The following is a 15,434-nucleotide window of genomic DNA, read 5'->3' as shown; positions in this document are numbered from 1 at the left end:
TATCCAAGCCTTTCACTATTCTGTACATTTCAATGAGGTCCCCCTCCATTCTTCTAAACTCCAGCCGACAAATGCACATCATACGTTACTTGAGGCAACGTTTTTCTCTTGGTGCTCTGATTTCCTCCCACACTCAAAAGACATACAGATTAATTGGCTTTGGTAAAGATTGTAAAATTGTCCCTCGTGTGTGTAGGATAGTGTTTGTGTGCGGGGATTGCTGGTCGGATCAGACTCGCTAGGCCGAAGAGCCTGTTTCTTTGCATTGAATTGAATACATTTTATTAGCCAAGTATGTATACATACAAGGAATTTGAGCTGTATCTCTAAATTAAACTAAACTAAAACTAGGCTAAAGTATGTTCTTTGTTTAGTGTAAAGAGAAGATTGTGGTTAGGTGGACTTGATGCTGATCAGCTGTTGATTAAATTGAATGGGAAACCCGGTTGGCCTATGCCTGCTGCTAATATTAACAGGCCTCTCTGGTTTGGAGATCATTTCTGTCTGAAGCTTTTACAAGGTCATGGAGACGTATGTGGAAAAGAAAAATTTAGATGTCTATTCCTTGGAGCACAGGAGGATGAGGGATGACCTCATAGAGGTGTACAAAATCATGAGAGGAACAAATCTTGTCCAGAGTATGGGAAATCGAGAACCGGAGTACATAACTTTAAGGTGAGTGGGGAAAGACTTAATAGGAACCTGAGGGGGTAACCTTTTCACACAAAGGGTGGTGGGTGCATGGAATGAGCTACCAGAGGAGGTAGTTGAGGCAGGTACTATCGCAACGTTTAAGAAACATTTAGACTGGGTACATGGATAGAACTGATCTAGAGGGATATGGGGCAAACACAGGCAGGAGGGTCTAGTGTAGTTGGGACATGTTGATCGGTGTGGGCAAGACGGGCCGAAGGGCCTGTTTTGGTGTTGTGTGACTCTGAGTCTAAGTATCTATACTGTCGTAGTGCTTAAGATTCAGTAATAGATTCATCCATTCCTTCTGCTGTGTCTCACACTCTCCATCAACTGATGTTTAGCGTACACTGTTGAATAAACGTCAACCTTTATTACACAGGCAAAAAACAATTTGTCTTACTAAAAGTACAGTTGAAAATGTAATGAAATGTAATTTTTTGATTGAACTCAAATTTATGGGTAGACAAGAGATTTGCTTAACTATTTCTAATATACTGTTGTCAGGTGCTTTTAAAATTGCAAACCTGCACCGTATAATTACAGAATCGAGAACAGAAATGGAAGATTTACCTGCAAAAGAGATATTGGGTAAACTATAGAGTATTTATGCCTCACAACACAATATAAATCCAGCATGTACATTTACATAGACAATTTTGATCCAACCTGAGATGAAATATGAAACAGTTTTTCAGATTTGAATAATTGTTTCTCTTTCTACAAATGCTATTTTATGTTTTCATTTCATCAACTTTTTAACAAAAGGATGGTGGGTGTTTGGAACGAGCTGGCCGAGGAGCTACTTGAGACAGGGACTATCGCAGTGTTAAAGAAACATTTAGACAGGTACATGGATAGGACAGGTTTAGAGGGGTATGGGCCAAATGCAGGCAAGCGGGACTAGTGCAGATGGGACATGTTGGATGGGGTGGGCAGATCAGGCCGAAGGGCCTATTTCTATGCTGCAAGACTCTATGACTCTCTACGATTCTCTTTTATGCCTGGTTTAACGGGTTGTTAATGATGCGGTTGTGGGTCAATAGACAATAGACAATAGGTGCATGAGTAGGCCATTCGGCCCTTCGAGCTAGCACCGCCATTCTTAATGGCTGATCATCCATAATCAGTGCCCCGTTCCTGCCTTCTCCCCATATCATATAACCATATAACCATATAACCATATAACAATTACAGCACGGAAACAGGCCATCTCGACCCTTCTAGTCCGTGCCGAACACATAACCTCCCCTAGTCCCATATACCTGCGCTCAGACCATAACCCTCCATTCCCTTCCCATCCATATAACTATCCATTTTATTTTTAAATGATACCAATGAACCTGCCTCCACCACTTCCACTGGGAGCTTATTCCACACCGCCACCACTCTCTGCATAAAGAAGTTCCCCCTCATATTACCCCTAAACTTCTGTCCCTTAATTCTGAAGTCATGTCCTCTTGTTTGAATCTTCCCTATTCTCAAAGGGAAAAGCTTGTCCACATCAACTCTGTCTATCCCTCTCATCATTTTAAAGACCTCTATCAGGTCCCCCCTTAACATTCTGCGCTCCAGAGAATAAAGACCTAACTTATTCAACCTATCTCTGTAACTTAGTTGTTGAAACCCAGGCAACATTCTAGTAAATCTCCTCTGTACTCTCTCTATTTTGTTGACATCCTTCCTAGAATTAGGCGACCCCTGACTGCTATCTTTAAGAGCCCTATCTAGCTCTCTCTTGATGTATCCAGAGAACCAGCCTCCACCGCCCTCTGAGGCAGAGACATCCACAGACTCACCGCTCTCTGTGTGAATAAGAGACGTAAAAGGACATAAAAAAGGACACGGGAAAAAGGACACAAGCCAATCATTGCATTATGTGAACATTTTGCTAAAAATTATCTTTAAATAAATAGCAAGAGGACAAAAATGCAATACTCTATTCTGGCAATATTAGCAGATATTTTGAAAATTGTGAATCTATTTGGTATGAATAATAGAAGAGAGCCTCGGCTAAAGTTTTAGTTGGTGAGGATGTTTCTGCTCGTGGGCAAGTCGAGGACCAGAGGTCATAGCCTCAGAATTAAAGGACGTTCCTTTAGGAAGGAGAAGCGGAGGAATTTTTTTAGTCAAAGAGTGGTGAATCTGTGGAATTAATTGGCTATACAGGTCAAATCAATGAATATTTTTAATGCAGAGATGGATAGATTCTTGATTAGTACGGGTGTCAGGGGTTATGGGGAGAAGGCATGAGAATGGGGTTAAGAGGGAAAGATAGATCAGCCATGATTGAATGGCGGAGTAGACTTGATGGGCCGAATGGCCTAATTCTGTTTCTATCACTTAAGAACTCGGTCCTGCTGCGTTTCTTAACTACATGAAACTGTGTGAGAGTTATAGCGTCATAGAGTCATATAGGGTGGGAACAGGCCCTTCAGCCCAACTTGCCCACATCGGCCAACATGTCCCATCTGCTTGAGTTTGCCCGATATCCCCCCAAACCTGTCCTATCCATGTACCTGTTTAACTGATTCTTAAACGTTGGGATAGTCACTGCCTCAACTACCTCCTCTGGCAGCTTGTTCCGTACACCCACCACCCTTTGTTTCACCTCACTGAAATTGTTTCGAAGAGAAGTTCGCAGTTTTGCCTGACTGCCACATGCCAAGTTAAAAGCTGAGACTGCTGATGAGATTTGAATTGAATTGAATTGAAATCATTTTATTAGCCAAATATCCATCCATACAAGGAATTTGCCTTGTTACTTTGCTCGCAGGTAACAACATGATATACAGTAAACAATTAAAAATAAAACATTATAATTTAAACATGTGAAATAAAATATGAGAGCAAAAGGAGGCCAAAGACTTTTGGCTGTTGACTAGAGCTACCGCTCATAGAAAAAGAGCTGATTTTATGTCTGGCTGTGGCAGCTTTGACAATCCGGAGTCGCCTTCCAGAGGGAAGTGATTCAAAGAGTTTGTGGCCAGGGTGAGAGGGGTCAGAGATGACCTTACCGGCTCTCTTACTGGCCCTTGCAGTGTACAGTTTGTCGATGGGGGTAAGGTTGCAGCCAACAACCTTCTCGGCTGATCAAATGATGCGCTGCAGCCTCCGATGTCATGCTTGAGCCAAACCAGACCATGATGGAGAAGGTGAGGACAGACTCTATGATGGCCGTGTAGAATTGGACCGTCATTGCCTGTGGCAGATTGTGTTTTCCCAGCTGCCACAGGAAGTATATCCTCCGTTGGGCCTTTTTGAGTTTGGAGTCGATTGTGGCCTCCCATTTAATGTCCCTGGAGATGATGGTTCCAAGGAACTTAAAAGACTCCACAGATGTGACTGTGGTGTTGTTGATGGTGAGTGGGGTGAGGGGAGGGGGAGCTCCCTTAAAGTTTACAATTAATTCCACTGTCTTAAGAGCATCAGCGTTATGTCATCCTCAAACTTGAGAAGCTTGACAGAGGTGTCTGTGGAGGTGCAGTCGTTGGTGTAGAGAAAGTAGAGGAGAGGGGAGAGTACGCAGCCTTGCGGTGCTCCTATGCTGAGGGTATGCGGGTCCATGATGTGCTTTCCCAGCCTCACATGCTGCTTCCTGTCTGGCAGGAAGCTGGTGATCCACCGACAGAGGGGTTCAGGCACAGTCAACTCGGAAAGTTTGGAGTGCAGTAGCTCTGGCACAATGGTGTTGAATGCAGAACTAAAATAAACAGACAAAATCCTTGCATAGGTCCCCTGACGGTCTAGGTGCTGGAGGATGAAATGCAGGCCTAGGTTGACTGCATCATCCACTGATCTATTTGCCCGGTATGCAAACTGCAGGGGTCCATCGAGGGGGTTTGTGATTTCAGGTGGGCCAGCACAAGTCTTTCGGGGTTGATCAATTGAAGCCATCCTTTTGGCAGTTCTATTCCCAGTAGGACCAGGGTGTCATGGTGGTGCAGCAGTAGAGTTGCTGCCTTACAGTGCTTACAGCACCAGAGACCCGGGTTCGATCCTGATCAGTCCCACCTCCATTCACAAAGTTCCTAGCATTCATCTTGCCTTTAATTACTTTATTTTTCTTATTACATCATGGGCGTGAACGTGGCTGGTAGGATTAATATTTAATACCTGTCCTCCAGTCTGAAGAAGGGTCTCGACCCGAAATGTCAACCATTCCTTCTCTACAGAGATGCTGCCTGTCCCACTGAGTTGTTCCAGCTTTTTGTGTCTGTCTTCAGTGTTGTGTTCGAGGGCTAAATAAGGTGACTCCAGGCCACAACATTCGGTTTAAACCCAGCATCTGCAGTTCCTTCCTGCACTTAACTGCCCTTGGAACAGGTTGTGGTGGGTATTGAGTCCCACACCGACCTGACTGCCAAAATTCCTTCCCCGGTGGACAGTTGTGAACAAGATGGGTTTTTATGACAATCTGGTAGTTTCACAGTCACCATTGATGATATTAGCTTTTTAGTCAAGATTTATCGAATTAGCTGAATTTAAATTCACCAGATACACTGATGGGATTTGAACTCATGTCTCGGTGATTATCAGTCCAGGCTCCCTATTTGTCTGTGGAGCAATAGAACTATGATGCCATTGCGTGGAACTACCTGAAATTTGAGCTTTTCAGTGTTGCTTTTGTGATTTAGTTGAGTCTTAGATTAGTTTAGAGATACAGCGTGGAAACAGGCCCTTCGGCCCGCCGAGTCGGCGCCGACCAGCGATCTGTGTACCCTAGAACTATCCCACACACTAGAGACAATTTACAATCTTTATCGAAGCCAATTAACCTGGAAAACCTGTACGTCTTTGGAGTGCGGGAGGAAACCAGAGCACCCGTGGAAAACCCATGGGGAGAACGTACAAACTCCGTACAGACTGCACCCATAGTCAGGATCGAACCCGGGTCTCTGGCGCTGTGAGGTAGCAACTCCACCACTGCGCCACCGTGCCGCACAATTTCTGTATTGCCTTTTTTTAAATGTTTCTTGTGCCTTTCAGAAAACCTTTTTTTGCTTACCTCAGGGGCACCTCATGTTGCCAAGCCCTACATCCACATGGATTGTTGATCCCATTGTCTCCACTCCCTCTGTAATGCCACAGGAGATGAACTAGTCTCAGTTTGGTTTATTGTCACAGGTACACAAAAAAGCTGGAGAAACTCAGCGGGTGCAGCAGCATCTATGGAGTGAAGGAAACAGATTGCCTATCTCCTTCGCTCCATAGATGTTGCTGCACCCGCTGAGTTTCTCCAGCTTTTTTGTGTACCTTCGATTTTCCAGCATCTGCAGTTCCTTCTTAAACAAATGGTTTATTGTCACATTTGCCGAGGTACAGTGAAAAGCTTTTGTTGCATGCTAACAAAGGGCCTAACATCACCGCCCCGCGCGGCTTGGAATGGCCGCGGGACTCTGCGAGCGCACGCCGGGGGCTCTAACACCAAGACCCGGTGTGCGACCTCGCACCACCCGGCGTGGCTTTAATGGCCGCGGGACAATCGCCATCGCCAGCCGGGGGCTTTGACTTTGACTCTGACATCGGGGGGGGGGGGGGGAGAGTGCAGTGGAGAGATAAGTTTTTTTGGCCTTCCATCACAGCAATGTGATGGATGTTTATGTAAAATGTAAATTGTGTTGTGTCTGGGGTCTATTTGTTTGTAATGTATGGCTGCAGAAACGGCATTTCGTTTGGACCTCAAGGGGTCCAAATGACAATTAAATTATATTGTATTGTATTGTATTATAACCAGCCAGTGGAAATACAATGCATGATTACAATCGAGCCATCCGCAGTGTACCCATGCAGATAACCAGTGGGAAGAAAACAATGAAAAGCCCATATGATTCTGATATATGCACCCTATCGCAAACTTGTTTTTTTTTATCAAACCTTCAGGCTACCAGTGTAACTGAAGATGAGTTTTTTTCCTGATGTGTTTTCCATTTATCTCTGCTGTTATTTTAATCTTAGTTTGGCCTTAAATATTGTGTCCAATTTAATGGTTCAATATTGCCTCAGAGGTAGCTTAATTGTTTATTTAACTTCAGGATATCCCTGACAGTCCAGCAAGAAAGTAAGCAGCAATGTAACTTTGAAGAAGCAATATATTGGATCCACAGAGTCCTCTGAGTCATTTTTATGTTCTTCTGATCATTTGTCCTCTTTCTCTGAGGTGAATGATTGAATGGCACAGGGTATCAGATGTCCAGTTGCTTCATTGAGCCTATGCTGGTTCTTTGGAAGAGTAAAGGGGGGGTTATATAGAAACATAGAAACATAGAAAATAGGTGCAGGAGTAGGCCATTCGGCCCTTCGAGCCTGCACCGCCATTCAATATGATCGTGGCTGATCATCCAACTCAGTATCCTGTACCTGCCTTCTCTCCATACCCACTGATACCTTTAGCCACAAGGGCCACATCTAACTCCCTCTTAAATATAGCCAATGAACTGGCCTCAACTACCTTCTGTGACAGAGAATTCCTCAGATTCACCACTCTCTGTGTGAAAAATGTTTTCCTCATCTCGGTCCTAAAAGATTTCCCCCTTATCCTTAAACTGTGACCCCTTGTTCTGGACTTCCTCAACATCGGGAACTGCATCTAGCCTGTCCAACCCCTTAAGAATTTTGTAAGTTTCTATAAGATCCCCCCTCAATCTTCTAAATTCTAGCGAGTACAAGCCGAGTCTATCCAGTCTTTCTTCATATGAAAGTCCTGACATCCCAGAGATCAGTCTGGTTGGTAGAGCTATTGCATTACAATGCCAGAGAACTGGAATCGATCCCGACTACGGGTGCTTGTCTGTACAAAATTCGTATGTTCTCCCCGTGGCCTGCATGGTTTTTCTCCGAGATCTTCGGTTTCCTCCCACACTCCAATGTTAATGTGCGGGGATCGCTGGTCGGCGCGGACCACGTGGGCCGAAGGGCCTGTTTCCACGCTGTATCTCTGAATCAAACTAAACTGGGGTGAACGGGTGACCGAGAGTCGGCATGGACAGTGGGCCGAAACACTTGTTTCTGTGCTGTCTGTACGGAGGTTGCACGTTCTCCCCGTGACCTGCGGGGGTTTACTCCGAGATCTTCGGCGTCCTCCCTCACTCTAAAGACGTACAGGTTTGCAGGTTAATTGGTTTGGTTTAAATGTAAATTGTCCCAAGTGTGTGTAGGATAGTGTTAATGTTCGGGGATCGCTGGTCGGTACGGACTCTGTGGGCCGAAGGGCCTGTTTCCAGGCTGTATCTCTGAACCAAACTAAACTAGGGTGAACAGGTGGCCAAGAGTCGGCGTTGACGGTGGGCCAAATAACTTGTTTCTGTGCCGAAGGGCCTGTTTCCGTGCTGTGTCTCTAAATCTAAACTAAACTAAAAACAGAAGATAGGCAGAAAATGCTGGAGTAACTCAGCCGGACAGGCAGCATCTCTGGAGAGAAGGAATGGGTGACGTTTCGTGTCGAGGCCCTTCTTCGCACTCAGTTAAAAACAGATTGCCCGATGTTTTGGCAACATTGTGAACAGCAATAAGGAATATGAGAGTTATTTCTGTAGGGTAGGAACTTGCCTGGGAATTTGATACACCATGTATTGCGGGATCAGATGCACGCTCCACTCCTCACTCCACACTCTTCAGTTCTGTGGTTGTAAGTGAGAACAATTGTGCAGAAAGTGTGAGTGATTCCCAATGTAATGCAAGGTGAATCTTTGCAATCCCTCTCCGGCATTTTCATGACATTCCCTTGAAATGGAAACGGAGGTTCGCGGTTGCGTTTACTCCGTCTCTCTTGCATTAGAAATTCAACGGCCACACAGCGATTCAATACGCTTAGCATTGCCAGGCAATAGGTTCATTTGGAGTATTAAATACAATATTTTATTTTTTCATTCAATTAAGTTATCTCTTTGGCAGAGAGGAAAAAAAAACTAATTTGTGCATCGGTGATGTATAGAAAGTAGAAATGATTAGATCAGAAGATAGACACAAAAATGCTGGGGTAACTCAGTGGGTCAGGCAGCATCGCTGGAGAAAAGGAGTAGGTTACATTTTATTTCAAGACCCTTCTTCAGACTAGCATCTTTAAGAACAGGAGAGAAGGAATTGGAGACATTTTCTTCAGTCTGAAGAATGGTCTCGGCCCGAAACGTCACCCATTCCTTCTCTCCAGAGATGCTGCCTGTCCTGCTCAGTTACTCCAGCATGTTGTGTCTACCTTCGATTTAAACCAGCATCTACAGTTATTTCCTGCATCTTTTAGAACCGTATCTTTTAAAGAGGCATAAAGCACAGAAACAGGCCCTTCAGCCCAACTTGCCCCTGCTAATCACAGTGCACCATCTATGCTAGTCCCATCCTTATGTATTTGGTCTATATCTCTCGATACCTTTCCTATCCATGTACCTGCCCAAGTGTCTTTTAAATGTTGTTATAATACCTGCCTTAACTATTTCTTCCGGTAGCTTGTTCCATATACCCATCACACCTGTGTGAAAAAGTTGCCCCTCAGATGCCTAATAAATCTTTCCCTTCTCACCTTAGACCTATGTCCTCCTCCTCCTTGATTCCCCCCCCTCTGGGTAAAAGACTCTGCACATTCACACTCTCTGTGCCCCTCATGATACACCTCTATAAGATGGCCCCCTCAGCCTTCTACGCTCAAAGGGATAAAGTCCTAGCCTGGCCAGCCTCTCCCTCTAACTCAGGCCCCCGACATCTTCTCTGCACTCTTTCCACCTCAATGGCATCCTTCCGATAACAGGGTGACCAAAACTCAACACTCAGAACACAATTCTCCAAATGTGGTCTCACCAACATCTTGGACAGCTGTAACAAAAGTTCCCAAACTGCCCCCACCCCCCCACCCCAGATTTGGCCCATATCTTTAATGGCGACACGGTGGTGGAGCGGTGGAGTTTCTGCCTTACAGCGCCAGGGACCCGGGTTCGATCCTGACTACGAGTGCTGTCTGTACGGAGTTTGGACATTCTCCCTGTGACCTGCGTGGGTTTTAGTCAATAAACAATAGACAATAGGTGCAGGGGTAGGCCATTCGGCCCTTCGAGCCAGCATCGCTATTCACTGCAATCATGGCTGATCATCCACAATCAGTACCCCATTCCTGCCTTCTCCCCATATCCCTTGACTGCTCTTTAAGAGCTCTATCCAACTCTCTCTTGAAAGCATCCAGAGAATTGGTTTCCCCCCACCCTCCAAAGACGTACAGGTTAATTGGCTTGGTATAATTGTAAATTGTCCCTAGCATGTGTAGGGTAGTGTAAGTGCGCGTGGATCGCTGGACCTGGCGGGTTCCAGATAAGTAAACTCCAGATGTTCCAGATAAGTAAACTTGGAGAGAAAAGAGGATTTAAAATATGCTTTGTTTCAATTGCAGGAGGAACAGCCTCAAGGCAGAAAGGATTTCTTGGCTGCATCCGGTCCTTGCAATTAAACGGAGTGACCCTTGACCTTGAGGAGAGGGCAAAAATGACCCCAGGGGTGAAGCCCGGATGCCCCGGACACTGCAGCAGCTACGGCAACCTGTGCCACAATGGAGGGGGGTGTATTGAGAAGTACAATGGCTATTCCTGTAACTGCAGCCACTCTGCCTATAATGGGCCATTCTGCAAGAAAGGTAAGATGCAGCAAATAGATCTTGTACATGTTAAATGCAGCTAGACCTTAATCCCTATGGCTGCTCTGGCTTTAGCGTGGCACAGCGCCAGGGAGGACCAGGGTTCGATCCCCACGACGGGTGCTGTCTGCACTGAGTTTTTTGTACCTTCTCCCTGTGACCGCGTGGGTTTTCTCCGGTTTTTCCTCTGTGCCTCCACCTATGTTCTCCTAAGTTGGGCTGAAGGGCCTGTTTCTGTGCTTTATGCCTCTTTAAAAGATACGGTTCTAAAAGATGCAGGAAATAACTGTAGATGCTGGTTTAAATCGAAGGTAGAACGGTTTGCAGGTTCGATGCCTTAAAAAGAATAAATTCCAGAAAAACATTTTTTGAGACCGTGCTAAAAGTAAAAATAAAAGTGTCGAGACAAGGATCTGCAGATTAGTTTAGTTTAGAGATACAGCTTGGAAACAGGCCCTTCGGCCCACCGAGTCCATGCCGACCAATTAATTACCCATATACTAGTTCTACCCTCCACAGCAGGGGATAATTTACAGAAGCTAATTAACCTACAAACATAATTTGTATATTCCCGCCGTGACCACATGGCTTTTCCCCGGGTGCTCTGGTTTCAGCATATGACAGTCCCGCCATCCCGGGAATCAAGGTTAATTCCCGGGATGGTGGATCTGATATGCTGAGAGAATGGAATAGCTGGGCTTGTACACTCTGGGGTTTAGAAGGATGAGAGGATATCTCATTGAAACATGTAAGATTGTTAAGGGCTTGGACACACAGGAAACATGTTCCCGATGTTGGGGGAGTCCAGAACCAGGGGGCCACAGTTTAAGGATAAGGAGTAGGCCATTTACTCCTTAGAAGGGTGTCGATGGCCTGTTTCCGTACTGTAATTGTTATATGGTTATATGGTTATTTAGGACGGAGCCGAGGAAACACTTTTTTCTCACAGAGAGTGGTGAGTCTGTGGAATTCTCTGCCTCAGAGGGTGGTGGAGGCAGGTTCTCTGGATGCTTTCAAGAGAGAGCTAGATAGGGCTCTTAAAAATAGCGGAGTCAGGGGATATGGTGAGAAGGCAGGAACAGGGTACTGATTGGGGATGATCAGCCATGATCACATTGAATGGTGGTGCTGGCTCGAATGGCCGAATGGCTTACTCCTGCACCTATTGTCTATTGTCTATTGTCTCCCACGCTCCAAAGACGTGCAGGTCTGTGGGTTCATTGGCTTTGGTAAAATTGTAAATGTCCGCAGTGTGTAGGACAACGCTAGTGTACGGGGTGATCGCTGGACGGCGCGGACTCGGTAACCGTAGGGCCTGTTTCCACGCTTTAGGTCTAAAGTCTAAAGTCTATGCCTGCTAACACGTGATGTCATGGAGCTGTTTGTAGAAGTGTTTTTAATGGATGAGTTAATTTTTCACAAGGGCACTGTTTAACTTGTAAGCCAAATCAGATGGTTAATTGAACAAGGCAAATACTTCACTGAATATAATTTGCCAGTAGATCATCGCTGCTTATTACTTGCACAGTTAAGTCAGTTTAATCCGTTTCAAGGGCCCAAGTTAATGTTTGTGTGTCCCACGCACAACTGGGAGATCCCTCAAAAATCACTTTTAATTTGTGCAGGGGATGTTAATGTGACTGGATAGACCAGCCACTTCTATCCATCCCCAAACGCCCCTAAACTGAATGAGCAGAGTGCATTCAGAAGGGAATTAGCTTGGTGTGTCTGCAGATATCTGTCCTGGGCCTCCTCCGCTGTCAGAGAGAAGCCAAACGCAAATTCGAGGGACAGCACCTCACACTTCGCTAGGGCAGCTTACAACCCAGCGGTATGAATATTGATTTCTCTAACTTCAAGTAACACTTGCATCCCCTCGATTCCCATCCCTCCCCCACCCAAGTCATTGTACCACCCAAGTCGTCTTGTTGAGTCTCATTGTCTGTAACTCATTTTCACCTTGCTCACAGCTAACAATGGACTGTTATCATCCTTTATCATCATTACTTGTTTGCATATATTTTGTTCATTTGTTCTACATCTCTCGATATCACCATCTATATCTCTCGGTTCCCTTTCCCCTGACTCTCAGCCTGAAGAAGGGCCTTAGGCCGAAATGTCACCCATTTCTTCTCTCCAGACATGCTGATAATTCTCCGTCTAGTTCCACCGTCCTCCTGATTAAATTTTACTGATTGTATGCCTCGTTGTCAACTTCCCCTCAGGTAACAATGAACCATTCTACATTTCCCTTGAGCTTTGTCCCGTTTGATCTCTCATTTTCACACCTTACCCTTCTATATCTCTATGTCTCCCTCTCCCCTGACTCTCAGTCTAAAGAAGGGTCTCGACCCGAAACGTCACCTATTCCTTCTATCCAGAAACGCTGCCTGTCCCGCTGAGTTATTCCAGCATTTTGTGCCTGTCTTTGGTGTAAACTAGCATTTGCAGTTCCTTCCTCCATAAAATAACTTCTTAAAGGAAAGATATATGCATTGGAAAGGTTTCAAAGGATATGGGCCAAGTACAGAAATCTGGGACTATTGCAAAATGCAAAGTCAGCATTGACAATGTAGGCAAAAGGACCTGAGCCCCTGTTGTGTAGCTCAGTAGCTGGATGGATACAAAATCTGCAAAGCTGCAGAAACAAACACTAGCTGTGAAGGGTTATCTAACAGAATGCAGTAAATAGAAACGAGTGGTATCTTAGAACATTCCCATGTCTGTCTCTCTGCTGCCTGATATCTGTGTCAGCTATTTGGTGCTAACTTCATCTTGACATTAAATGCTTTATCCAAGGAAATATTCCTGCACTCCTTCTGGGAGGTTTCATATGACTCAGAAATGTTTGACTAACAACATTTCTAAACCTTCCAAAGCAGAATTAAGACAGAGAACCATTATTTCTGAAAGTACTGCGAATACTTTTAGTTTAGTTCAGTTTAGTTTAGTTTAGAGATACAGTGCGGTAACAAGCCCTTCGGCCCACCGGGTCCGCGCCGACCAGCGATCCCTGCTCACTAAAACTATCCTACACCCACTAGGGGCAATTTACATTTATACCTAGCCAATTAACCTACAAACCTGTACGTCTTTGGAGTGCGGGAGGAAACCACAGATCTCGGAGATAGGGAGAATGTACAAACACCGTACTGACAGCACCCGTAGTCGGGATCGAACCCGGGTCTCCGAAGCTGCATCATTCGCTATAAGACAGCAACTCTACTGCTGCGCCACCATGACCGTCCAAGCCACTGTTGTGGTTTTATAACTGTAGACACTTCAAACCTATTGGAATTTACGCAGTTAAAACACAATATCTCTTTTAAACCAAACTAAACTAACATGAAAGGTTCCATGGGGATTTTCTGAATTCCCTGATCAATCCTTAACCCTAATCACATCACAGTAAAGTATGGAACTGCTGATCATCATCACATTGCAACTTATCAATGTTTGCTGTTTGTAAATTGGTTGCTATTTTTCCTACAATTATACAGCACCCCCCACTTTTTTGTTTAGTTTAGTTTAATTTAAACATACAGAGCGGAAACAGGTCCTTCGGCCCACCGAGTCCGCGCCGACCAGCGATTACTCCATAACTGTCACGTGTACCAACGTACAGTGAAAAGGTTTTGTTGCGTGCTAACCAGTCAGCGTAACAATATCCATTGATATTATAAATGTACCAGTCAGTGAAAATATGAAACATGATTACAATCAAGTCGTCCACAGTGCACAGATACACATACTGTGTACAATAATTAAACACTATTGTGAATGGGTGATCAATTGTTTGCGAGGACCTGGTGGGCTAAACAGCCTGTTTCAGTAATACTATGGTTAAACAGTATCTTTCAATTTAGCCATTCGTGACCAGAACTATCCTACACACTAGGGACATTTACAACCTTTACTGAAGCCAATTCACCTAGTGGTCATGAGGACGATATTCAAACTCCATACAGACAGCAGCATAGTCAGGTCTCCAGTACTGCAAAGCAGCAAATCTACCGCTGAGCCACCGTGATGCCCATTTATTTTCATAAAGGACATGGTGCCAATTATACAAAATCCAGTTTATGTGAGATAATTAATGAATATAATGAATGGTGGGACAATCTCAATCAATCTTTATAGGATATCAAATTAATTAAGACTATATCACTGTTGCTCTGTTCCCTCTTGATTAATAACATAAGTTATGAAGTTGCTTTAGTTTGCAGGAAACTTTTGTTGTAATCATAGTTGGAATCTGTGCATTGCTAACAAGGCTGGCGTTTGATGCCAATCTCTTGTGGCACTGGTGCATCTGCTGGTAAGCACCAATCAGTGGATTCATTACTGGTACATAGAGGACAATTCAGACAAACATATTGTGTAAGAGGGAACTGCAGATGCTGGTTTACACCGAGGGCAGACACAAGGTGCCGGAGTAACTCAGCGGGACAGGCAGCATCACTGGAGAGAAGGAATGGGCGACGTTTCGGGTCGAGACCCTTCTTCAGACTGAGAGTCAGGGGAGAGGGAGACACAGAAATAAGGATGGGTAAGGTGTGAAAACGAGGGATGAAAGGGAACAAAGTTCTAGGAAAATGTGGAATAGGTCATTGTTAGCTGGGGGAAGGTGAAAAAGAAACATGCAAAGATAAACTTTAATCAGGAGGTCAGTCAGACTGATCGGAGAACTAGGATGGGGGAGGGATGGAGAGAGTGGGAAAGCAAGGGTTATCTGAAGCTAGAGTGGTCAACGTTCATACCGCTGGATTGTAAGCTGCCCAAGCGAAATATGTGCTGTTCCTCCAATTTACGTTGAGCCTCACTCGGACAGTGGGTCAACCATATTAGTCGACAAACTCTTCATCGGCGAGAGACCATGCGTAGACCAGGCGATCGTTTCGCCGAACCTTCCTTGAGCTTCTGGTTGCTCACCATTTTAATTCCTCTTCCCATTCCCATACTGACCTTCCTGTCCTTCCAGATTGTGGCCACACACAAGAACAAGAAGGCAAATTATTATCTGAATGGTGTCAGATTAGGAAAAGGGGAGGTGCAACGAGACCTGGGTGTCCTTGTACATCGGTCACTGAAAGTAAGCATGCAGGTACAGCAGGCAGTAAAGAAAGCT

The 15,434-nt window shown here is 44.9% G+C and overlaps 1 protein-coding gene across 1 annotated transcript in view; it reads left to right on the top strand.

The window, feature by feature from the left end:
- Positions 1-9,698: 9,698 nt before the first annotated feature.
- The window catches only part of LOC129699111 (contactin-associated protein-like 5), a 30,690-nt gene continuing 24,954 nt past the window's right edge, over positions 9,699-15,434 (top strand). Inside the window, exon 1 of the mRNA XM_055638769.1 lies at positions 9,699-10,306. Coding sequence (XP_055494744.1) covers positions 10,003-10,306 — 304 coding nt within the window. The 5' untranslated portion in view covers positions 9,699-10,002. The remainder of the gene's footprint in view (positions 10,307-15,434) is intronic.

The sequence above is a fragment of the Leucoraja erinacea genome, chromosome 7, assembly GCF_028641065.1.
Source record: "Leucoraja erinacea ecotype New England chromosome 7, Leri_hhj_1, whole genome shotgun sequence".
Classification (NCBI taxonomy): Eukaryota; Metazoa; Chordata; class Chondrichthyes; order Rajiformes; family Rajidae; genus Leucoraja; species Leucoraja erinaceus.
The sequence above is the reverse complement of the archived record's forward strand: the minus strand, read 5'-3'. Positions and strand labels throughout refer to the sequence as shown.